Below are 26,093 nucleotides of genomic sequence, written 5' to 3'. Positions count from 1 at the left end.
AATGCCAACATTGAACAAAAATAATTGATCTATTGAGAAAGGTTAAAAAAGACAACATTGAACAAAATCAATTAATTTGCATAGGAAGGTGCAATTAGCAATTATGCTAGGCAAAATAAGTGTGACAACTGCAGCTTTTAAAACTTGAAGTCTCTCTCTCTCTCTATACTATTCCGGAATCTCTATGGTAGATATTTTATTAAAAATCAAGGATGAGTGGACTGTAGAGACAACCCCTGTAACTAGCCAAATTTGTTGTACTTTTGTTTTTGTCTGATAACTTGTCAAACTGTTCGACCACGTGTAGAACATAACAAGTCTGTGATTCATAGATCTATGTATTTCCAGTCCGTGTTGTTATTTTTTGCATGCGAGTGGATATTTTAGTCATAATAATGCTAGTTTCATATGCAATAATTTGCTGAATGCACTAATTGTGTTTCCATTATTAAAGTCATCAACTCCAATGATACATGGCAGAACAACAATTCATTTTATTCAAATATTGAGACACCTAATCAATAGTTGACAAACTACCGTACCTAAATCCTAAGTCATGGGATATGCCAAATTTTATCCATGAAATTTGAATTTTAGCAAATTTTACCCCTTTCCTAACTTCATCCAAATTCTATGATATTTATTATAAGTATTGGTATTTAATTTAATATTATTTATTTTAAAATAATATCGAGTTATTTAGTTTAATTATTTAGCAATGACAAACTATTTCGACAATTTTGTGTATATGTAACTTATATTAAAAATAAATAAATTTATATAAGGTAAATATAATGTTAAAACTATTAGATTTGCACAATCTATAATAATGTTGTATAGTTTCTGGATTCAATTGTGTAAGATTGATGTAAAAAAAATCTTACACAATCGAATTTAGAAACTATACAGAAATATAATGTTGATTTTTTTCTTTGAATTTTTACCCTCGCCGATTGTCATCTGAATTTTATGCTCGACAAACTCGAATTCGAATTTGAGCCTTGTGACTTAGCCTAAATCTGACCTTACACGCAGGGATACATCCAGCAATGACTTTGAGACACTAATGTAATTTTGATTCCAGTTGATCCTTGTGGAACAGATGCCCTGTTGAAACTCTAGCATGTTGTTGATGACTATAACCTGCTTGTGATTCTTGCCTCTGTTGTCCAAGTAAGCTTAACTCTCTTGCTTCTTAAACCGCATCTCCTCCTTGAATGATTTGCTTATGTGTTGCAGGAGCACTCAACATGGAAAAGAGGATCAAAGAGCCATTAAGGTTTGATCAGTGGAAGGATGGGTCTAAAGGACCTAATTATGATGTTTTGAAGCCAATTATGGCATTTGGTTGTAACTGGGATCGTGAATTTGATGTAAGTCCTAATAGGACCAAAATATGTAATTTGGGCTTGGGTAGGATGCCAAATGTTAGGATGGGTGTTTTCAATTACAAACGATGTAATTAGGCCAAATAAAAATCCTTGGAGTCATTTTGGTAGCTTAGAAGTCCATTAGTTGAGATTTACAAATTTGAATTTTCAAATAATAATGGCTAGTTAAGGAAGGTGGGTAACTTGTAGCTTTGATAGTTGGGGCTGTTTTGAGTGGGTTTTTGGCATTGGGACAGTTTTCACATGCCTATTAGAGGCCATATAAATCGAGAGGAAGAGGAGATCAATGCATTTTTCAAATAGCAATAAAAAGATTCAGATTTCCCTCAAATTTTGTCCATTTTGCATGTTTTTCCATTCATAGAAGTTCATAGTTACATTCTTTATGAATTAGTGACTGTTCTCAATCTTTGTGGAAAGTTATTTGAGAAAGTTGAATCCATTTCAAAGTCTTAACAAATCTATTTTGCAGTCCAATAACTGTCTGTCCTGTTTCAGCATTAAGGAATAAGTCAATTTTGAGAGTCTAATGGAATGAAAGGTCCATTCCTCTTTCTGTTTTCACTGTATCATGGGGAATAGGTCATATCAGATGTAAAATATCATTGTCTAAGATGGTCTAATGCAGGAAAGGTGAAACAGTAAGAAGTTAACTAGGGTGCAAGTTTGCTGGTTCAAGAAGGTGCATGGGTGATGCCATGATGAAGGTCTGAGAGTTTTGCCTTCTTGAGGACCAATTTTTCTGATGGAATGTGTCTAAGCAAGTTGAAGACAAGGTGAGAGATGTTTCGTATGAGTCTGGAAGTGTTTGTAAGGGTCGTTTGGAAAAAGCACTAGTTTTAGGGAGTACTTGGTGAGGGTTTGTTGATTAACCATTCAAGTGAGTATGGCTATGCAAAATAACCACAAAATCCTTGGTTTGGAGTCAAAATAGGATACTGCTGGAGGTTTGGGACCTTGGTTGCAAGTTTCAAGGACACTTTGTAAAAGTGGCCTAATTAGGTCTCAAACAGCACTAAATTGCCGTGTCTGGTTGAGTGATAGGTGACATTGAAGTATGCATTTTGTATCTCTGAAAAGGGTATTTGAAACAGTAATTTATTTGCCTAGTATCTTGGGAAGAATCTGTCCCAATGCCAAAAACCCACTCAAAACAAAATTGTCGAAATAGTTTTTCATTGCTAAATAATTAAACTAAATAACTCGATATTATTTTAAAATAAATAATATTAAATTAAATACCAATACTTATAATAAATATCATAGAATTTGGGTGAAGTTAGGAAAGGGGTAAAATTTGCTAAAATTCAAATTTCATGGATAAAATTTGGCATATCCCATGACTTAGGATCTAGGTACGGTAGTTTGTCAACTATTGATTAGGTGTCTCAATATTTGAATAAAATGAATTGTTGTTCTGCCATGTATCATTGGAGTTGATGACTTTAATAATGGAAACACAATTAGTACATTCAGCAAATTATTGCATATGAAACTAGCATTATTATGACTAAAACATCCACTCGCATGCAAAAAATAACAACACGGACTGGAAATACATAGATCTATGAATCACAGACTTGTTATGTTCTACACATGGGCGAACAATTTGACAAGTTATCAGACAAAAACAAAAGTGCAACAAATTTGGCTAGTTACAGGGGTTATCTCTATAGTCCACTCATCCTTGATTTTTAAAAAAATATCTACCATAGAGATTCCAGAATAGTATAGAGAGAGAGAGAGAGAGAGAGAGAGAGAGAGAGAGAGAGACTTCAAGTTTGAAGAGCTGCAGTTGTGACACTTATTTTGCCTAGCATAATTGCCAATTGCACCTTCCTATGCAAATTAATTGATTTGTTCAATGTTGTCTTTTTTAACCTTTCTCAATAGATCAATTATTTTTGTTCAATGTTGGCATTTTAATCAAACAGTGGCATGACATTAAACCCAAATTTCCAATTATCATTTACAAATTGCTTACCAATATCATTGCCATCATTAACTTGTGATGATGTCATTTCTTCTGGCTTTTCCCCAGCACCATGATTCTCTAAGAGATGTTGAATACCCGCATGCCCATGTGCACCTTTTGCAATAAAAACTAGTTTTTTCCGCATCATGCTCCAAAGTTCTATGCTTCCATCATCAAAACCTGATATAAACTCTTCATTGTTGACAAAAAAACAACATTGTAAAGATGTTGCAGGTCCTCTAAACACTAACTGCGTCTCCTCAGGAATCTGCACACCAAAGTTAGTCATTGGGGAGAATCTATTAAATAATCAGTAAACCATAACCATCACACAAGCACTCTAAAGAAAAAAGGCCATAAATAGATTTCATCATAAAAGTTGAAGCCACTGAATGGATGGTGATGGGAATTTCTAGTTTATCTGCCTTGAACATCATTAGCAATAAATGATCCATCATTTTATATAATGTCAGCAAATAAAATACTAAAACTATACAGGGAAGCTAGAAAAAAGGGGTAAAATATTGTGAAAGATAAAACGAACTTTTCACAACCACGGGAATGCTCCATAATATAGACACTAGATTGGGAGAATGATATGATGAGCTAAGCACCTACACCATAAGATCATTCAGATTTTCTAGACAAGAAGTTTCAAAGCAAATTACAGCAGATCTTGGTATTTGCTTCATGACACACAACACATACTGATAGCAAAAATTTCAGAATACTATCATCAAACACCTCAAAAGAAGTGACGTTATTTTTTAATGTAAACTTGAGCTGCTATATAAAAAATTATCTATGAAAAAGGATATCTCTAAGTGCCTAAATCCTTCCACCAATACATTAAAAGATACCTTCCATAAACGCAATGTGTGATCACGTCCAACAGAAAGAACTCGTTCTTTTCGCAAGCAATCTACCATTAGGATTTCATTTTGATGACCGTAGAGAGTATCCATGTACAATCTGTCTTCTGCACTCCACAATTTGATTGTGCGATCAAATGATCCAGATATGAGTTGCTGTGTACCTTGCCGAAAAGCTAAACAAGACACAGCTCCCCTGTGACCTGGAAAGGCCTGCAGTAAATAGAGAAGATTAAAAATTGAATGATTGCTCTGCCCAGATTAATAATGGATAAGCACTAGAGGTTATGAAATTAGTACTTGAAAATGTTCCCGTGTGCGGGTATCCCATAGATGAACAAAATGATCTAATCCTCCAATAGCCATGTACTGGCCATCAGAACTGATAGCCATTGATAGAATATGTTTGCTGCCCTGCTTCCTATTTAAACTTTTTGTAGGGGCTTCCTTGCTGGGCCAGTCATATTTCTCGCTTGCACCTGTTTCAACATCCCAATGAAAAATAGTACCATCTTTTGATGCTGAGAAACCCTTTGAATCATCTTCTCTTAGAGCTACAGCTGTTACAGATTGCTTGTGTCTTTTAACAACTCGCCACTCTACCTGATTGGAAGGCTTCACAACCCTGTTGAGAATTGACCTTTAGCATTCATTTATTATACGGAACCAAACTAACATACCACAACATATTGTCTTGAATTTCCATTTACTAAATGAATTCTTTTCAAAATTCTGAAGGGCTAATCAATAATTTCCTGTGGCACTTATTAGAGAAATTTGGAATTTGGAATTTGAATTTGGAATAATTGTCCACTCAATTACTTACTACTTCAAACCATCATACAAGGCTATGCATTGAACTCTTTTACAAAACTCAGCACCAACCACACTATCAACATTTCTTTAGCAAAAAAAAAATATTACCAAGAGGCTGGATAGCTATTCAAAATTCATGATATAAACATCAAAAAAAGAAACTAAAACAGCTATAAACATTCATGCGCATAGACTTGTTCCTTGAATGAAGTATGCACACATGTAACAGAATCAAATGACTAGGCAGTTCAGTTGAATACGATGCCTTTTCTGGAAGTAGAGAAAAGATAAATGCACCAGCAAGCTATCATAACATCTACAAAAAAATTATCTTTAAATTGTATTTTGTTAATATTTCATTGACAATCAAGTAAACAAGCAAGTATTTTCAGATTAACAATCTTCTGTTAATATTTCAGATTATCATAACTACTAATTTTAAGTGTTTGAACCATTCTCTGGTGAATGAAACTCAAAAAATTTAAAATAAAAGCCCTGGTCTAAATAAACACAAAGAATCACCTCAAGAAAAAAAGTTCTTATAATAAAAAATTTAAACACAAGAGGTTTGAATCTCCAGGCCATCAAGTTGCTCTTATTTGTCGCATCAACAATAAAACACAACTAAACCAATATACAGTTGAGAACTCTAGAAACCAATAAAAATAACTAAAAGATCATTGTAATTTGATGGCATACAGTCAACTGTGACTTATTTCTGGTGCAAAAGCTTAAGTTGTATATCCATGGCATCATTTAGAGTTGGATCCACACCCAAAAGAAAAACATGCAAAACTTGTCCCAAAAAGATAATTTCTGCAATGTCCCTAAATTTAAGTTCCACTAAGGCCATAGCGAAAATAAAAAATGTATAGTACTGCAAAAATGCAAAGTACTATAACAGAAATTTAGGTACTATAAAATCATAACTTCAACTTGCAATGTATAAACTTACTGATAACCAAAGCAGAGTATCTCATGGTTTAGAGCCCCACAGAAGCATAAATCGTTTGGGGAGTAAATCCACAAACCAGAGGAGTGGAATTTTTAAATCCGCAAACCAGAGGAGTGGAATTTTGGAAAAAATCGACAAAAATCAGATATAGACAAAAAAATGTGAAAAACTCAAGAAAAGCAGTCAAGAACTGCGCTTCTTTTTTAATTAAAGGACATTTCCATAGAATGGATGAAAAGGGACATACATAATGATTCAAAGCACTTGCACAACCTCCTGATATATTTTAAACTTGGAGTACTCAAAGTTTTAACCGTGATATTGTTTGTTTAGAATTCAATCAAGCTATGATTTGAACAACAAAATATGATGTGGGCTTTCTTATTTTTCAAAATCAGAATGAAGCTTTGCAAAATATTGTCAATAAATGAAAATCTTCATATTCATTTAAGTAGAATTCATTTGTGATATTGCTATCAGGATTCGTCTGTGTAGTTTTTGAGTCAAACTCATTGACCCAAGTTTCATGAGTAGTAGTTTACAAGATTCCATCTCACATAAGAATGAATGGAACACTATGCACTCATTACATCCAAGTGGTGCTCACAAACGTGAACCACTAGGACTTCCCAAAAGGTCACCCATCCCAGTACTACTCCAAGCATAAGTGCAATTAACCATGATTGTACCTTAAGAACCATTCATTAGAAAACCTCTTAAACTCATCAATTGATAAGTGGGAGATGTTTTCCACAGAAAATCTAATCGTTATATTTACTATCAGGATTCATCTATGTAGTTTTTTAGTCAAACTCATTGACCTAAGTTTCATTAGTGGTTCGCAAGAACCCATCTCTTATGAGATTGAATGGAACAATTAGCATTCATTACATCTAAGTGATAAAGAGTGAAGCACCAAGACTTCCCAAGTCGTAACCCATCCTAATAGTGTTCTAGCTCAAGTGTGTTTAACAACGAAGTTTCCTCCAAAGTTAATCCCACTTGGCTTGCAACCCCATTTACATAACCTTCAATATGTGTTGTGCCTTATGAACCATTTATTGGAAAGCCCCTTATACAAATCAAATAATAAGTAGGCCATATTTTCCACAACAAGTCAAACTATGATATCTCTATCAAAATTCATCAGTGTAATTTTTGAGTCAAACTCATTGATCCAAGTTTCTTGAGTAGTGGTTCTCAAGAATCCATCTCTCATGAGAATGAATGGAACACTTAACACTCATTGAATCTAGGTGATGAGCAGAGGTGAAGCATCGGGACTTTCCAAAACATCACCCATCCTAGTACTACTCCAACTCAAAGTGCACTTAACCACAAAGTTGCCTCCAATTTTAGGCCCACTTTGTTTGCAACCCCATTCGCAAAACCTTCAGCAAGTGTTCTGCCCTATGAAACATTCATTATAAAGCCCCTTAAGCTCATCAAATGATAAGTTGGAGATATTTTCCATAAGTTAAATTTTGATATTGCTAATAATTTTTGAGTTAAACTCGTTGACCCATGTTTTGTGAGTAGTGGTTCACAAGAGCCCATCTCTCATGAAAATGAATGGAGCACTAACCACTCGTTGCATCTAGGTGAAGCTCGTAGAGGTGAAGCATTAGGACTTCTCGAGAGGTCATTCATCCTAGTATTATAGCTTAGACATGCTTAACCATGGAGTTTCATCCAAGGTTAAGGCTACTTTGCTTGAAACCCTGTTTGCAAAACCTTTAACAAGTATTGTGCCTTATGAAGCATTCATTAGGAAGCCCCTTAATCCCATCAATTGATAAGAAGGAAAATTCATTATTTAGAACTCTCTCAAGTTCCTTTCATTATATACACTCAACAAACAATTATATACAAAGTTGGCATGACATACACATATGTGAAGTGATATATACACATGTATATAACAAAACAATTTTATATATGTTGAACATAAAGACTGAGCTGCATGAATTATAAATTTAATTTAAGTTATAAATATTGAGCAATTTCATAAATCATAAGAACTTATATGTCATAACTGACAAGCCTAAAGTGATTTATATAATTATCAACGGGTTCTTTGTTTTCTCTAAAATAGATAGTGAAAAACAATGTTACCCTGCTCTTTTAGATATATTGCAACAAATAAGGAAGCTTTGTTATGATCTTCTTTTGCTTCATATTGCAACAATTTAAATATTTGAAATTCACATAAACAAAATCAATGTTAGAAAAGAAATATTATCAATCAAGTTATACAATATATTCAATACAGAGAGGAAAAATTTCTTTGTAATTGCCTATCCCTCATGCCACTTCCCGAATCTACAATACTTAGCGACTACGCAAAACTTTCAACCCCACTTTCCCAATTGCATCTTGAATGCCATGCATCAATTTCGTAGAGAAACACGTCATATTTTTGCAAGTTTTTCCCATGACAATTGCTATTAGAGTTTCTGCTAGTTTCTCGTAATTATTTTGCTTATTAAATTGTCACTTTTTGCCAATTAATCATCTAATAAATTGCAAAAAAAGTTGAAAGTCGTTGACCAAAAAATCTTGATTTTGGGAGAATGAATCACTACACATGCCAACTAATGATTAATCACACATAATCATGATTTTTTGTCTTTTTTTGCTTTAGCCAACTTAAGTCGCTTATCATCAGCAGTCTCTGTATCTTCCAAGGCGACGTCTTCATCTTCTTCCTCCCCATTTCTATCAACAAAATCGTCATCTTCTTCTTCGCTGCTATGAATCTCCTCCCCCTTCCCTCTTTGTCATTTGTAGGTTTTATCGTTGAAAAATGGGTCATTGCCAATTGCAGGAGTTTTTCTTTTTCTGTTACTTCCTCCTCCTTGTCCTCCTCTTCCTCCTCCGCTGGAAACATTGCTCTTATGGCGCTGCTGGTTTTTCTTCATATTAAACATTGTCGGAAATCTTGATCCTTTCAGATTTAACAATGGCGGCGCCTTCCTTCAGAAACTTTGTGGCCGCCACTGCATTTTTTCATCGGCTTAAACCTCTGAAAACAAGAGCTCTTATGGAGCTGGAGTCCCTGCCTATTTGTAAAAAAATAGGAGTTCAAGTAAGAGAAAAAACCGATTTAGCTAGGTATTGGTTTTCATGGAGATTTATATTAGAGAAAAATCAAAATCAATGACAGTTGTCAAGTTATGGATCTGGTCGCATTTATTTGGCGCCAGAGAGCCTGAATCAGATTGGCTGGGCAGATGGTGAATTAATGCTTTTATTGCGAGACCATTGATATCACACGTAATTAACAATGACACATCAATGTTCAGTTTCTACATTAAGGAATAACATTTTATGTGAGCTTTCAGTCCACAGCTGTTGAATTTCTGGTGATAAAATTATGTAGAATTGCCTGCTTGATCCTACTGTGGAAAAACACTTTGAACAAAAGAATACAAAAACTTGTGAGATTTGATGTTTCTTCATTTCTTAACAAAAAAATGTGAATTGTCAACGTTATGTCGTGACTGCCACAAGGAAACATTTTTTCGTGGGCTGTAATGCAGAACTCTAAATTGCAAAGGAAGACTGGGAGACAACAGGTCATGATTCCTAGTGGAACATACATTGTCTTTGACAATCGAAAACATTTCGATTTGATTTTGCGTGTGATTTGGGCCTGCATTGACTCCATCGATGCACGGCCAGACTTTTCCTAAATCACTCAATTAACAACTTCCATCATCATCTGAATTTAGGGTTTTCGTATCACCGAATTTTGCCACAAAAATTGCCACCAACCATAGGCTCCATTAAAATCATGTAACTTGACATCCTCGATTCACAGTAGAGCAGGATAATAGGCCATCCATCCCATGCTTATCCAGGCTTCAAAGAAAATCTTTGCAGATGTAGTATGCATAGCTGTTGGAAGCAAAAAAAACCTGTGCAAAAACACCATCAATTATGACACAAGAACACTGTAACCCTCGTGATAATGTTAGATTTTTCTCAAACACTACTTATACTTCAAAAATGGTTTCAGTATGTACTACTACGCTTCAGACAAAGTAGAATGAATCAGTCAAAAAAGCTACTCCTCGATGATAAAGAAATAATTGGGGCGATTTAGCTTGGGAAATAAAATATTAATTTATCTACGTCTACATGCATAGCAGCGCATATGCCCTGCAATTGCAATTTCAGAGACTGACCACCGATGGATAAATTGGAAGAGGACATGCTAGATATTTCTAGAATTTGGACGAAGTTTTTCGATGGTTGCCACTTTTTCTAGCTATCTTCTCTGACAGACAATCATTAAGAAGAGCTGCAGTACAGCGTAGTTCCTGCTAAGTGTAGGCAAATAAGGGAAAAGAAAGAGAAGTCACAGTTCTTGCAAGTGTAGGTTGATGAAGGGAAGGAAAGAGAAGTTAAAGATGATTCTACAAGACAAATGCATTTGTTTGAACACTTTTGATAAGTGTTTCTTAATGTTAAAGAGAAGCTAAAGATGATTTAGCAAGACAAATGCATCTATTTGAATTCATTTGGAAACTGATTTTCAATGTTAAAAAATAATCTAAAAGCACTCACATATTTCTAGGATTTCATTAAATAGAAAAATAGAAACGATTATAATATTTCATTGAATAGAAAATCAGAAACATTTATAATATTTACAAAATGTAGTCAAATTTTATAATCTAGGCAAAGAATATCTAGGCTCTATTTAGAGTCACAATACAACATCCACTTGCCTAGAATGCCAAAATTATAACAACATACTCAACATCCCATTATAAGATTTTCAAAAAAATTGAATTTATCTTTCTATGTTGTAAGATGACTAACACAAATTAATTAAAGGAGATCAATCATTTTAGGCAATCACCAATAGAAACAAAGAGCCAAGCATAGTTATTATTATCCAAAACCTAAATAAATTAATAATGAATTGCAAAAGTTAAATCACAAAAGGAAAGTACATATGGAAAAAGCTTGCTACAAAATAAGTTAAAGAGAATCTACAGGAAAGTAATAAATTCTTATAACTAAGATCAGTGTCAGAGATTATAATCCAACTACTTATTTAAATTGACCTGCTGCTTCTAGCAACTCTAGATCTCATTAAGTTACATCTCACTAAGCATTGAAATAGTAATCTTTTTTTGGATTCAAAAGACTCTTCATTTACTACCAGATATAAATTGTTCATTGTCACACATTTTGTATCTGCATCTAGTCTGTAGTCAAATCTCAACATCAAGTAAAGATAATCTTGCCAAGATATCACATTAGCTCCTCTAATCAGTCCACTGTTGCCTCAAGTGACTTCTTACACTTTAGGCTTATTCTAACATTACTATTATCTTTCTCTTTCATCATATCCATAAGACTCTATATAATATATGATAATATTTTTGGTATTGCACTCTCCTGACAAACTGCATCTTTTCAGTGCTGTAAGAAGTTGTTCAAAGCTATGGATTTTAATAGCATTTGAATGGAAGGCTGAAGTTGAATCAAATGTATGAAAGCAATTTTTCTGACATTAATTTTATTTTATTTTTTAAATTTTTGTTTTTGCCCCCTTTCTAATTCCTCCATCTCACATTAGATCCATGTGAGGAAGTGATGATCTTTATGGCAAGATGATTTTCAGAAGAAAAGAAAGGAATTGCTAGGCTAGAGAAAATTGGATCGTCGTTGTCAAAAAAGAAAGCAGATTGTTATTTAGTCAAAGAAAAAGTAATTCTAAGATTGTTGGGAGTCTAAAAAAGTTGTAGTAAATAGAGGTAGTTGATAAAGTTTGTAGCTATCTTATGGTTAGAGAGAGCAATTATTTGGAGGCAAATAAAATCTGCCAGCAATTTGAGCCAAATGTTGGAGATGAAAGAAAACGATCTCCATAGTATAGAGTCATTTCCAAGATAATAAGGAAATATATTCAAAGGCAGCAATAGTTTTCTGTCTGAAGACATGGATAACAAAGAAATCACCGTTTTGAAGTCAATGAAGTGTTTGAAGAAGGCTACTGCTTGGATAGTGAAGTTACCGTAAGTGACTGCCAATAAAACAGAATCCCGGAGGTGTACAAAATTGATTGTGAATTGTAGAGAAGCCATAACATTAATGGAAGAGTCAATGGTCATCAAAAGTGTTAATAGCCATAATTGATACTATTTAAGGAGGTTAGATATTATCAAACATGGAGATGAATGATATAGAGAAGGATGTGAATGGTCAGAGATCTTTGAAAGAGCTCCAACTCAAGTAGTTGATATAACTCTTTAGTCTGATAATTGTGTAAAATTTAATATACCTGTTTATATTTCTGTTCTTATTTCATATATTTTGTTCTACTATTCCCTTATATCCTTAAATTTTATCCATTCGTACTTCATTTTGAATCAATCAACATTTATGCTTCATGGACACTGATAAGCACATTACCTTTTACCATATTTTTTGTGATCACTGTCTAACATAGAATCTTATGGAGAAACGATGAAAATTTAAACTATAGAAAACCGCTTAGATGGATTGTCTATGAATCAGAAATCATAAAAAAATGAATGATAATCTTATATGTATGTAAGAGATTACATCTTCCAAGCATAATATTACAAAAATATGTAGAAAAGCTTCATGAAATCTTAAATTTTTAGAGACACTAAAATAAGAAACCAAACTTCATGACGATTGTACAAAACAACTAGATTGCAATCTTGCAAAAAAGGAGATGAGAGAAGAGGCACTAAGTGAGGAAAATATTTTCCGATGCCATGATTCAATAATGTTGCAGAGTCCATAATCCAAGCGTCTTGAAATTTTTATAGCATAGAAATAACAAAAAGAAAAATGAGTTAATCGTCTATTACAAGGAAAAGGCCACAAGTTACAGCACAAAATTAATAATGCAACATACCATGGATGGCCAAAAAATAGCATGATCTTATTGGGAAAATTTATGTATCATAGTGCATTAGTGCCTCATTTTTCACTTTTATGTGGAAGGAGAAACCCTAAATAGCAATTGTTTTGATTGTTTAGGCGCATAATGGTCACTACAATTATTTTAATAAGCAACCACATTAATCGAGCATGTCTCACCTGCATGCAAAAACCCCTTAACGCCATCTTGTTTGTATTTTGCAGTTGCTATATTGAGAGACGATTATTGCTTTATTTGTTTTTGCTTAAGATCCTACAGCAGATATTAAAAGTAGGGAAATCGTTTGCTTATTTTTCTAAATACATGCAATGATCTTTACAGAAAAGATAACATTTTTTTAAGTTACTCTAACTTATTCAACAACTAGCTTAACTTATCCAATAACCATTATCAGCTTAACAAACTCTTAAAGAGAGTAAAATTAAGAACATACCTAAAGCAGACTCATAAGAAAGAAGTTTTACTTGCACAAGATTTGTCGCCCATGATTTTCCTTTTACTTGCAGCTAATACTATCCTTTCAAACATCTGTAGGAGCCTGTAGAGAAAAGAAGTATGAGGTATTCTTTAGTTTTCCATCTTAAATGTTATTAATCGCTTGTCAGATCATCCATCTGTTCGCATATTGTTTCTACATCTTTTCATTTGGAGCCTATCAACATGTATAGGTGTTTACAAGAGTTGAATGGAGTTTATTTTGAGAAGTTGTCACCGAATGCAAGTCCAGTCACGAACAGATAACATGCACCTGACCGTCTGGAGCCATCAAGTTTTCTGACAATCCCCAAGGAAAATAACGCCTTCTCTTCTCTCAGAAATTACAATTCCTCGTCTGTCTTTTGCGGGGATGTTAGAAGTATCAAGTTTCTATTAAGTTAATTTTCTGGCTATCTTGTCTGACAGAAAATCACTCATAAATTTTGCAGCGATCTTAGCAGTACGAATAAAAACTAGACAAGTTGTTAGCAGTACGAATAAAAACAAGTTTCTATTAAGTTAATTCTCTGGCTATCTTGTCTGACAGAAAATCACTCATAATTATCTCTTCATTTTTTGTTTGGAAAAATTAATTTTACTCCCAGCAAAATTGGTCTTCACCAATAAGAATTCAAAAATTATTGCACAAAAATTGATTTTAAAAATATACCAATTTTAGACTTTAGAATATAAGATTGAAACATTGAAAAAATTAATAATAGGGGGTCTAATGAAAACATTAGTTCCCTAGGCAGGGACTAATAAATTTTAGGTTTAGGGGGACTAAATCTTGCCTATGCGGCTGAAAAGAATTAAATTGGATGAAAGGAATTTTTTTTTTTTTTAAAAATTATTTAACATATACTTTTACAAATCTACATAACTATATAAATATGACAAATCTACATAACTATATAAATATTACAAATCTACATAACTATATAAATATTGGTAGACATATTACAATACTTTTCAGATTAATTTGAAGTTGTTTTCATTTAATTTTTGATAACTAGTTTAAAAAATAGTTTCACATATAAATAAGAAATCTACTAATTGTACTACGAGTTGAGTATGATCTTCAAGTAGGCCTTCCTTGTGTGTAGAAGGTCATTTTCTATTAATAGCATTTATTTCCTTCTCCAACCTTTTTTTCGATAGGGTCTTTATTTCCCAATGGCCAACCATAATCAAAGTGTTCAATGTCTCCAAAAATTGTTGGTGGTCGAACATAGGTCTTTCAAGGAAGCATTACAAGAAACTCTCTCAATCCTAGATGGAGCACGCTTCTACAAGTAGTGATCAACCACATCCACCTCTACCAAGGACTTCAATAGAGGTAAGGAACTACCTACCAACGCTTAAACCTAACCAACAAATGGTCATGGCTATTGATGTAGAAAAATCTAAATTAAAGAGCTCTATTGTATTTCTAGCAACCCAGGAACTAACTAATCTGCCTTCTCAAACTTTTTAAAATGAGTGGCTTCATAAAGTATGGGGAAAAAGATTAGTTTTTCACTTTTCATGCTTTCGTATGTTATAGCAAGGATTGTTTCGGGGTTTTCAATAAACAATAATAGTGAAAAGTAAAGTATTAAGACAGTTTTGGAGGATAGGTGCCTATAACTTTTGGGTCATCTCATGGTCTCCATAACCTATACAAGAGGAGATTTTTGCCCTATCTTGCCCTTGGTGGCTCTCTAATGAAAATGCTCCTCCATTTTTGTTCAATATTGTACCTCGTGCTCTTTAACTCATTATAAATGTTATAAGGGTTGATAAAAACTAATTATCTTCTCCTCCATACTAATGCAAGGGTCCTTATATCTCTCAACCCTAGTCTAGAAATCGCCAAGGGGGGGAAATGATTTGGATGATCAATTGGTTTCTTGTTTTGTTACATTCCTTGGAGGAATCAATGTGTGCTTCTTGTGTAGGACAAGACGTATGTGAAGCTCTTGTCCACTAATCAAAAGAAACTTATTGCTAAACCTAAATCATTAGAGACTTGCAATGGTAATTATTACCTCAATAATCTTGCCAAGAATACTCCAAAAACTATTCCATTCTTGCATTCTCTCATCCTGATGATGGATCACAAAGTGTGATATGAAATGTTGATGCTAAAAAAAGCAAACACAACCAAATCTAGAAGCAAAAATTATATGTTTAATGAATTATGGAAATCTAATAAGATTGGTCTAGAAACTTCTCGGTTGGTGTAAATATGTCTATTTAAAAAATGTTCGTACATTGTCTAGGACAACTCTGGGTGATAGTTCATAGCTCTATGTTGCAAATTACTGAAAGGAAAGTGCCCATGTGGGTTTGCATATTGTATTTCAAAATTTTGTAATTATGCATTTGCAGTGACAATAAGAAGCATGTTGGTCATTTTTGCCTTCCCGCTAGAATCACTACATTTGAATTCAACATAGTAACATTCACAAGTTTTAACTATTCAAATATTCAAAAGGGTGCAAAATACCTTAGGCTAACCTTATGGTATTTCTTCCTTGCGCATTTTAATGTTTCTGCGGGCTCGCAAGTCCCCATCGTTAGATCTAAGGAAGATCAACGGTTGGCGCTATCTCGCTATGGGAAGTTGCACGTTGTTTTGCCATAACAACTGTTGGCGCTCAAAATTGCATTCCCATTTTGAGCATCCATTTGAAATTTTGAGAAAGTCAAGCCCTATGAATGCCCATAATTGAATGTGCACTCGGCTGTCCATTTGAGATCCTTAAGGTGTTCAATGTCTCTGACACTTTTCATTCAGTTTGCCTAAGCCTTCCATGATGATAATTTGTCATTCTGAGTTATATGACAAAGTCTTATTTTGAACAAATCCTAAATCTGCTTTCTACCCCATTTAATATGCAGAATTCAGTCAAGAACCTATTACTTTATACAAATCCACCACGTCCTTTGAAATCCTTTAGCCCCTTCTCATTTTATTGCTCAGGGCATGCCTTTTTAAACCTTAGGCAAACTTGAAATAATGTTTTGATTAAATCTATTTTAAGTTTAAGGTAATCAAGGTTTACACGTTTTTAAAATCCAAAAAGTTACTTTTCAAACTTACAATGCAAGTCTCGGCGATTGAAGATCTTGTTCAGATCAATGGAGGGCATTGGCCCGCATTTTCAAAATGCGAGGAAGTTACAAAATGCGGGCAAGCGCATAAGTGACATCTGTCCCTTATGAAGACACAAGGAGATGTTCGTACGAGTGAAGAGGACAAGTTATGAACATCGTCGATCTATGTGAGATCGACGAATGAGGCATACCCACATTTTCAAGATGAGAGGCAGATAAATATTGCGGGCGTGCCACTTTGCGATGCGTGGCACAATGGGACCAATATGCGAGGAAGTAACGATGTCATGGGCACCGAAGTTTTGAATGTCGTGGTCAGGTTTGTCAAAACATGTGCAATAAAAGGTATTTTCTCATTGGTCAGGATCATTGTGATGGGCTGCCTATTATTGAAATTCTGAATCACCGTCTATCTAAGCCAACGTCAAGGGCTAGCGTTTGCCCACATTGTTTTATCTTCGTATGATTTTATAATGCGGGTAAAAGGATTGTGGACCCGTATCGCAATTAAAAAAATCATGCCATTTTGAAGTGTCACGTGTTTTGTGATAAAGGAACAGTGCAATGGTTATTCATGATTTTTTTCATCAACCATTGATCTTCTTTAGATGGATGGAGGGCGCTGGCCCGCTATATCAACATGCTCGCAAGATAAGAATTGCGGGAATGCACAACCCTGACATGTGGGGCGGACTCAGGTCGTTGATTCAATTCAAATCTGCGGTTCTTGCGCATTTGCATTTCTTAGAAGCAAGAAGCGCCCACTAAAAGATAAATTGCACACATGGCTAATTATGATTGGGTTATTCTGGACCAGCTTGCCTAGTGGATTTCGAAGTCGTCATGCTCACAATTTCAACTTATAAGATCTTCAAGATCGACGGTGCATATTTTACTATTGAAGGTGGTATCATTATGCATATTAATGAGACATGAAAACCTTCACATGTGAAAATAAAGAATAGGGTGTGACAAGTGAGATTTTCCCAATATCAACTTATGCGAGTAGAAATTCGTGAGTCATCTCTGAATGGAAAAAATTACTGTTGGGATTGAGATAAATTTGGCATGAGTGTCAAGTAGTTGGCTCAAGGATAAAATGCAGAAGTTACAGAGATAAAAGAAAAGGCTTTAGGTAAGTTTGTATACCATAGTCTCTACATTTTTCAGTCTTGGTGATTTATTCAAAAGATTTTTCTAAAGATTTGACTAAATCTGAGGGTATGGATAGCGAAAGGATTGTTCGTTAAGAGTAGTTGGTTATGGGACACTGATACTTTGAAAAATGATTTATTTATTTTTAGAGGATGGTTCAGAAAAGGAAAATGGTTAGCTTCGTATGCCTGTGTATGGTTTTTTGATAGAGGAAAGCTAGTAATTAGGTGTCGTAGTCAAGTCACCAAGGTGGTAAGAAGAACAAGGAATAGACTTTGTAAGCTAGCAACCTTTTCAGCAGAAACATCATCTTTTAAACAAATTTTCAAAGCATCTTAGTTTGATGCCAGGGTAGCAGAAATATTTGAGACCCTATGCATAGTTTTGGAAGAGGGTGAGGAAGATTTTATACCCTTGGGTATAGTCTTTTTCACTTTTTGTGCGTGTCCCCCCTTTTTGTGTCAGTAGATGGAAAATTTTGGCAAGAAGTTGGTTAAGGAAGCAGACGTGGCTGGGGATCAGAGCATCCCTATTTTGTTATTTTTAATAACCACATTATTTTTTGGCTTCTGTACTACATGCTAAGTAATGATTATATTATTTCTGAAGCCTGGCATGATCAGTAAAGAGTCGGAAGTAAAGATGATTCTCATTTAGTAGTCATCTTGACAAAACCCATGGGCCTAGGTTGGTGCGTATTTTTCAAAGTTGATTTTGTCATTGATAGGGCGGTCTTAGCAATTGCGCACACAACAAATTAGTGGTAGAGCCGAATCAGCAAAAAGTGGTAACAAAAAAGGAGCTTACAGAAGAATATTTGATCTACATGATGTTTTGTTAATCATTTTTCTTCTTTCTTCCGTTACAAACTTGTGATATCTTTTGTAAGGGACACTTGTCAGTTCTCTATGCCTGAAGCTTGTTGCATCTCACGGTATTTAAGTGAGATCCCAAGGCTAGAGAAAGGTGGTTGGTTGGTTTTCTATTTTTTCAGTTCCTAGAGCTCTGCTCAGGCTGTGAAATCCATACACCCAGCATATCTTGTATGAACAACATATGGATTTTATAGATAGTTCTGATATAGTAGTGTGATCTTGTATCTTGTTTTATGCATTCCTAATGTACTTATTTCAAGGAGATAAATACAATGTGCAGAAGGTTTTGAATTTCAATATAATTCTATCTCCTTTCTTGTTGAATTTGTAATTTTATATGTTCAAGAACAAAGATCTTGAACCTATTTGCAATTGCCTGGTTGTATGTTTGAGGTTTTCTTGCCTTTGACTCAAGGAGTCATATAATTGCTTGTGGTTTCAGACAAGGTTGTAGATTCACTAAGAAGGATGTGTGAAAGTATGGGGTTATATTGGATATTTTTGCCTAATTCATAAGGTGAACAAACCGAACATGAATGTTTCTACATATGCCATATGTTGAGTGATGTTCAAGGATGCATAATTCTGGAGTATAGGATTGCCCCATTGGATAAGGCACTGGTCATTTATAGGATCATCAAGTTTTTGTTGCATATTAGACATGCTGTCTTTTCTCAATATGAATCAATCATTTTCCCTTCATGTTGAAGTGGACATAAAAGTTTAAACCCTCACTCAGTTTATGAATAATATAGGTTTGCACCTAGCTATTGTAGAATCTGTGTTGTTTCATAAGCCACTAGGAGATATAAGGGGTTTTCATCTGCTTAATAGATTCAGTGTATGCTTTGACAACTAGTACCATATGAAGAATCTATAGGTTCACCCACCTAGGTTTTGCAGAGCCTGAAGTGCAGAAGGAGTATAGCCTTATAGTTGGCCTAGTGTCTGAATGGATGTGTTGATAATGGGAGTTAGCTGCCCCTAGATGCATCTTGTTCTCATCAGGGTAATTGAAAGTGGGTAACATTTTCAAACACCAACAACAACATAGCGCCTTTTGGCCATGTGTCAGGTGGGTCCTCCCTTTCCTTGTTGTTTCTCCATTTTCGAGTTTTGATAGATCCATGGTGGGCGCCATGGCACTATCAAAAAATTTGTGTTCCTTGTCGTTAGCGACATAGTGCCCAGACGAAAAATGATACTACGGCGACATCAAAAGCAAGGTGGGTCCCAAGCATGCCCCATTCGATATCAGTGATGAAATTTGGCGCACACGGTGGGACCTCAGGCAACGTGGAAGGATGACTATGCTTGGAATGAGGCTTTGATTCGTCGTGAGCTGGGCAGTTCGTTGATGTCAACAGTTACCTGGACCCACGCCCCTTTTGAATGCATGAAGATTTCCTCACCCTCGGATCAGTCTGGATCAATGGTGGGTGCTATCTTGCTATGGAAAACTGCGAGGAAATTATCCATAGCGATATAGCGCCTCGGCAATGCATGGCACAGACAACATCGTGGGCATGCCCTTCTCCAAAGTAATATTATGGCTCGTCCTCGATGGCAGTTGTTAGGTGGGTCATAGTACAATGGTGATATTTCATTGGTCCACTCAGCCAACTCGGTGTGTAGTCATGCATTTTTGTTGATCACCATAGATCTAGGGAAAATCAACGGTGGACGCTATCTCGCTATGGAAAACTGTGAGGATATTACCCATAGTGACATAGCGCCATTGTGCCACATGGATCAATAGGGCCAAGTTACACCAAGATGAAGATAACAGGTGGTTTCCAAGTGGTTCGTGGGCCTAGGTTTTCAAGTTTCTTTTAAGGAGATAGCGCAATAATATGGTGAGTCTTCATGATCGTCAGATCAGTCTAAATCCACGGTGGGTGCTATCTCCCTATGGGAAATTTCTTGGAGGATACGCATAGCGACATAGAACCTCGATAAAATGTGTCCTAGTGGGTCTGGTGGAGGCAATAACGGTTAGATGCGTTGGCAGTTAATGTGACCATCGTAGTTGGAGTTTGAGGAATTGACGCAATTAGTAAAGAAAGATTGGTGAACCTCGGGAAGACCTTGTGGGGTGGAAAAGTGAAAAGAGATTGTTGGTCCATGTGGCTCATTTCAGTGCCAAGGTTATGTTGACGTGTTGACCACGCTGGTTTGTGAACTAGGAATAGAGGATAGCGAAGTTTTTTGCATAATCTTATCTTATGATCGATTCCAACCACCCTGGAGTAAATATGAAACAAAGAGGAACACTCTACCCCCCGATCCAACCTATCTACCTGGTCAAAGCACAATTATGGTGTCATTTCTATCTTTTTGAGGCCCTATTTTAGTTTAAAATCAGATTTCATGTTACCAAAAAGCTATATTCAGATCGAATTTTCTTCTGGATCCCCATGATTGTTCTATGTAGGACTTTAATGTAGTGGTTGGGGAGTAACTTCAGTTGGAGGAATCTTAGTTATGCCTGAGCTATAAAGGCAACTTCTAAAAAATTTGAAGGGGTCAACCTTTCTCTGTTTTCTTTGTTATTGCTCTACAGATTCTTAGTGTAAATTCCCCTGTGCCCCTGAACTACATGATTTTTTGCCTTATCTATTTCAGCCATTGGTAGGAAAGTGCAAGAACTCTTTGCCTCTTACTGATGTTTTGTAGAGATCTATGATCTACATGACTGTATCTCCTTGGCCCATGAATGATAATATAAGTGAATCTCTCTTTCCTTGTGACATTCATCTCGGTCTTTTGATCTGCATGTGATTATTATATTAAAGCAAGTCTGAATGTGTATATCCTTAGTTTCATTCTGGTTCAATAATGCATATATCAGCAGAGATTGGTCTGAACACTCTATTTTGGTGCATCACCTCTTTAGATTAGATTAGGTATATTCACTTTCATGTTCTCCTTCTCCCTTTTCCTCTCCAAGACTAGTTAGATGCACCCTGATAGTAAGAGGAAGCTAGCCTTCTCTGGAGACTCAACCTCATAGTTCAAGTCCCATAGCTTGGAGGTTGTTTCCATGTTTCACTAGGTTGTCCTCATGCATAGGCTTTGGACAAGGGTGCAAACCTCAGTGACAACAAAGCCCATGTTTTGTTCTCACGAATTGTTGTTTTTTTTGTTTCTATTATATGTTTATTGTATTAAGAGGAGCACCCTTCATCAAGTGGTATCAGAGTAGGAGTTCCTAAGTGTGTAAATAGATCACCGACTCTGAGGCGATTCCACCAAGACCATGGTTTGGGCTAAGCATGTAGATAGATCACCAATTGTGAGGCAATTTGCACTAGGATTTCTGTGAAAGTGCAAAAATGCCTCCATGAAGAGAGCGTGGTGGAAGAGTCACATGTGTTACACCTAAGGGTTTTAGAATCCTTTAGAGACAAATGCAAGCATTGACAAAACATATGCATAGAGGCATAAATCTTATTGTAAGAGATAAAATCAATGATGAAGGCGAAGAAGAAGAAAATGTTGAAGAAGAGCCAGTTATGAACCCTCAAGAAGAAAGATTTTCTAAAGCCATCTCCAATATTAGTAAAAGACCTAAGTTTGAGGTTCTTGCATTTTTGAGAAACCTTAACCCAGATGAGTTGATCAATTAGATCAATGAATTGCAGGAATAATTTGAGTATGAAGATATTGAGGATCCTAATAGGGTCAAGTTTTTGAAGGTGAAATTGAAGGGACATGCAAAGATCTGGTGGCAGGATATTCAGTTGGAGAGAAATAGAAATGGAGAGGAAAAAATCACCAAATGGTAGTTAAATTCAAGTGACAATTCATTCCCATGGATTATGAGCTTGATCTGCTAAAGAAAATGCAACGGTTGAAGCAAGCGAAGAGATTTGTTCAAGACTATACTAAAGAGTTCTATTGAGTTCTCATTAGAACCAAACATCCAAAAGTTGACAAGGAGAATTTTTTTGTTATCTTAATGGGTTAAGGCCAAGCATTCAGGAGGAGTTGAGTCTAGTTTGAATAAATAATACTCAAGAGGCATACTACTTTTCCCTAAGAGTTGAGGAAAAGATAAACAAAATTTTTGATAACAATAATAGTAGAAGAGGTTGCAATGGAAGATTTGGTAGATGGTCTTATGGAGGCCGAAATGATGATCAAAAGAACAAGGACAAGGCGAGTAGTAGTAGTCAAAACTAGAGAGGAAATAATTACAATCACTTCCATGACTAGAACAACAAAGATTAGAGAGGAAGAGGAAGAGGGCAAGGAGCTGGAAGAGGAGGTTTTCACGGCAAATATTTTCACATGGAGAAGAAGGGCATAGAACATTTGAATGTTCCCAGTGCCAAGGAAGAATAGATAGAAGAACTAAAGGCTAGGCCAGAGTTGTGCATGTTGATGAAGATGCCAAATCATTGCATTATGAAGATGTTGAAAGAGGAGAAGTCCTAGTTAATCAAAGAGTCTTATTGAGTTGTGAGAATTAATCTAAATCAAAGAAAAAAATTGTTTCGCACAAGGTGCAAATGTGAAGATAAGTGTTGTGATGTGATCATTGATGGTGGAAGTACTGACAATCTAGTATTAGACAAGATGATGATCATGAAGTTAAATCTCAAGAGGCATAAAAATTTGTGTCCGTATCATATTGCCTAGGTGCAAGATGACCACAAGGTCATGGTCAATGAGCAGTGCTTAGTGAAGTTCAAGATTGGAAGCTACCAGGATAAGTTGTTGTGTGATATCATACATATGGACATATATCATATGTTGTTGGACATGTCATGGTAGTTTGACAAACATGTTGTACATGATGGGCAAGCAAATACCTACACTCTAACAAAGGATGGAGTGAACCATAGGTCAAAGTTGTTGAAGGAGAAAGAAGAAAAGGTAGGTAGTGCTACTAGAACATGTTTTGTTGATAGAATGGATTTTATCAAAGGCATAAAGCATAAGCAGATGTATTTTGTTGTAATCCCAAAAGATGGTAAAGGAAAAGTAGAGGTGATACCTGTAGAAGTTGAAAATTTATTGGGAGAGTTTCCTAATATTGAGTCAGATAATGTACCTAGTGGATTAACCCTAGTTAGGAAAATCAGTCATCGAATGGATTTGAGTCTAGGAGCTAGGTTGTCAAACAAGGCAGCGCACAAAATGACAATAATAAAAGTAAAAATTTAATAGACAAGTTCATGAGTTGTAGCAGAAGGGATTGAGTGTAAGAGAGTCTAAGTCCATGTGTTGTACTAGTAATATTAGCACCAAAGAAGAATGGATAATGGAGGATGTGCACAGATTCACATGCTATTAACAAGATCACAATAAAGTATAGATTTTCATTTCTAAGAATGAATGATATTATGGACTGTTTGAGTGGAGCTATGTATTTCACAAACATGGATCTGAAGAGTGGGTAGCATCAGAGAAGGAGATGAGTGGAAGATTACCTTCAAGACAAGGTAAGGATTGTATGAGTGGTTAGTCATGCCTTTTGGGCTAACCAATGTATTGAGTACTTTCATGAGGCTCATGAAAGAGGTATTGAAGGAGTTTTTCATTATTTGCCTAGATGATATTTTGATCTTTAGCAAGACATTAGAAGAGCATTTGACACATATTCATGAGGTGTTTGATAAGTTGAGGGAAGAAAATATGCTAATAACTCTACAGAAGTGTAGTTTTGTGAAGGAGGAGTTGGTGTACTTGGGATTTGTCATATCAACAATAGGTTTGAAAATGGACCATGAGAAAGTGAAGGCAATCCTTGAATGACCTACTTTGAGGAGTGCAAGTGAGGTAGGATCTTTTCATGGACTGGCTAGTTTTTACAAAAAAATTATTAGAGGTTTTAGCAGTATTTGTGGGCCTTTTTCTGAAATAATGAGACAAAATAGGAAAGACTTTAAGTGGATTGTAGGAGCATATAAAATTTGTAATATGTTGAAATAGAAAGTTACAAAGCATCCTATTTTAGCACTTCCAAATTTTAACAAGGTGTTTCAAGTAGATTGTGATGCTAATGGTACTACAATATGAGTTGTTTTGAGCCAATAAGGTAGACATGTTTCTTATTTCAATGAGAAGTTGAATGTTGTCAAAAGAAAATATTATGTTTATGATTAGGAATTTAATGTTATAGTTCAGGCATTGAAGAAATGGAGACACTATCTTCTTCCTCAGGAGTTTGTTTTGTATCCTAATTATCAATCTTTGCAATATTTGAATAGTCGAGGAAAATTGATGCAAGATTTCTTTTACACCTAGGATGCTCAAGATTAGAAACTTGGGGTAATTTGAGAAGTGACCCCATCACGTCTCAGGTGTTCAAAGGAAAAACAAGATGGTTAACCTCCTCCCTTGCTAACCATGATGAATCTTCTACTAGCCTACCTTTCCACTTGACCATGTACTCCTCATAAGTTGTGTTCCTTGTATTCTTGCCAACACAATTGTTCAATATCTCTTTAATCTACTTTCTAGCTGAACTAGTTGTTGGAATACTCTAATGCACTTTTGCAACTTCATCTCCATCACCTCCTTCATAATACTCTACCAAGAAATGTTAAATACTGGTGAAATATTCAATTTAGCATGAAACTCCACTTCATAGGCATTTCTAGAAGCATGTCACTTTACTATCTTGCATGGTCCAAACTTCTTCATTTTCAGCTTATTATATGTACCCACTAGAAAACACTCCTTTCTCAAATGAACCATGATTTCATCTCCAACCTAAAATTCCTTAGACCTCCTTTTCACATCTATCTTAGCTTTATATTGTATATTCATCTTAATAATGTGCTTCCTCACCTTGTGGATATTATTCAAATGTTTAACAAATTCTTCTACTTCAGTACTACTTGTTTCTCCTTTATCCAATTGCCTCAATTCAGAAGCATTTCAGCAACTGTTCCCACATACAACCTGGAATGGTGATTTTACAGTACTCCTATTAATAGAATTATTAAATACAAATTTTGCCTATGGTAAAATCATATCCCAGTCATTTGGTTTATCTCTAACCAAACATCTCATCAAATTACCCAAACTTCTATTCACAACTTATGTTTTTCCATTATCCTATGGATGATGTGATGAACTAAACTTAAAATTTGTTTTCAATTTCTTCCACAATGCTCACTAAAAATACCCAACAAACCCAGTATCTCAATTTGAAACTATACTCTTGGCAAATCATGTAGTCTCACCACTTCTCTCAAAAATAACTTTGTTGCATAAACAACATCACTAGTCTTCTTGCAGGGAATGAAATGTGTCATCTTTGAAAATCTATAAATTACTTGTAATGGATGACACAACCCAATATTTTCCTTGATGCCTTTTGCCATCTAACATACTCAACAACTCTGCACAAACTTCGTCACATCTTGTTACAACTATGGCTAGTAATAATTCTCAACAACTAAAGCAATAGTCTTATCTCTCCCAAAATGTCTAGTCAATCCTCCACTATGCTTATCCTTGATGAGATTCTCTCACATAGAGCTTGTGGGAATGCACTGTTGACATCCTTTGAACTACATACCATC

The 26,093-nt window shown here is 35.3% G+C and overlaps 1 protein-coding gene across 1 annotated transcript; it reads right to left on the bottom strand.

Moving 5' to 3' along the window:
* Nucleotides 1–3,313: 3,313 nt before the first annotated feature.
* On the bottom strand, nt 3,314–8,939 carry LOC149575988 (U3 snoRNP-associated protein-like YAOH). The gene is made up of 5 exons (XM_089793711.1): nt 8,828–8,939; nt 8,659–8,782; nt 4,539–4,863; nt 4,227–4,451; nt 3,314–3,634 (listed from the first exon to the last, which is right to left on the bottom strand). Exons 1-5 carry the CDS (start codon nt 8,937–8,939, stop codon nt 3,314–3,316), a joined length of 1,107 nt encoding a protein of 368 aa, XP_089649837.1.
* Nucleotides 8,940–26,093: the final 17,154 nt, after the last annotated feature.

Source organism: Cupressus sempervirens, chromosome 1 (assembly GCF_028749045.1).
Source record: "Cupressus sempervirens isolate cs-2001-9-10 chromosome 1, ASM2874904v1, whole genome shotgun sequence".
NCBI lineage: Eukaryota > Viridiplantae > Streptophyta > Pinopsida > Cupressales > Cupressaceae > Cupressus > Cupressus sempervirens.
The sequence above is the reverse complement of the archived record's forward strand: the minus strand, read 5'-3'. Positions and strand labels throughout refer to the sequence as shown.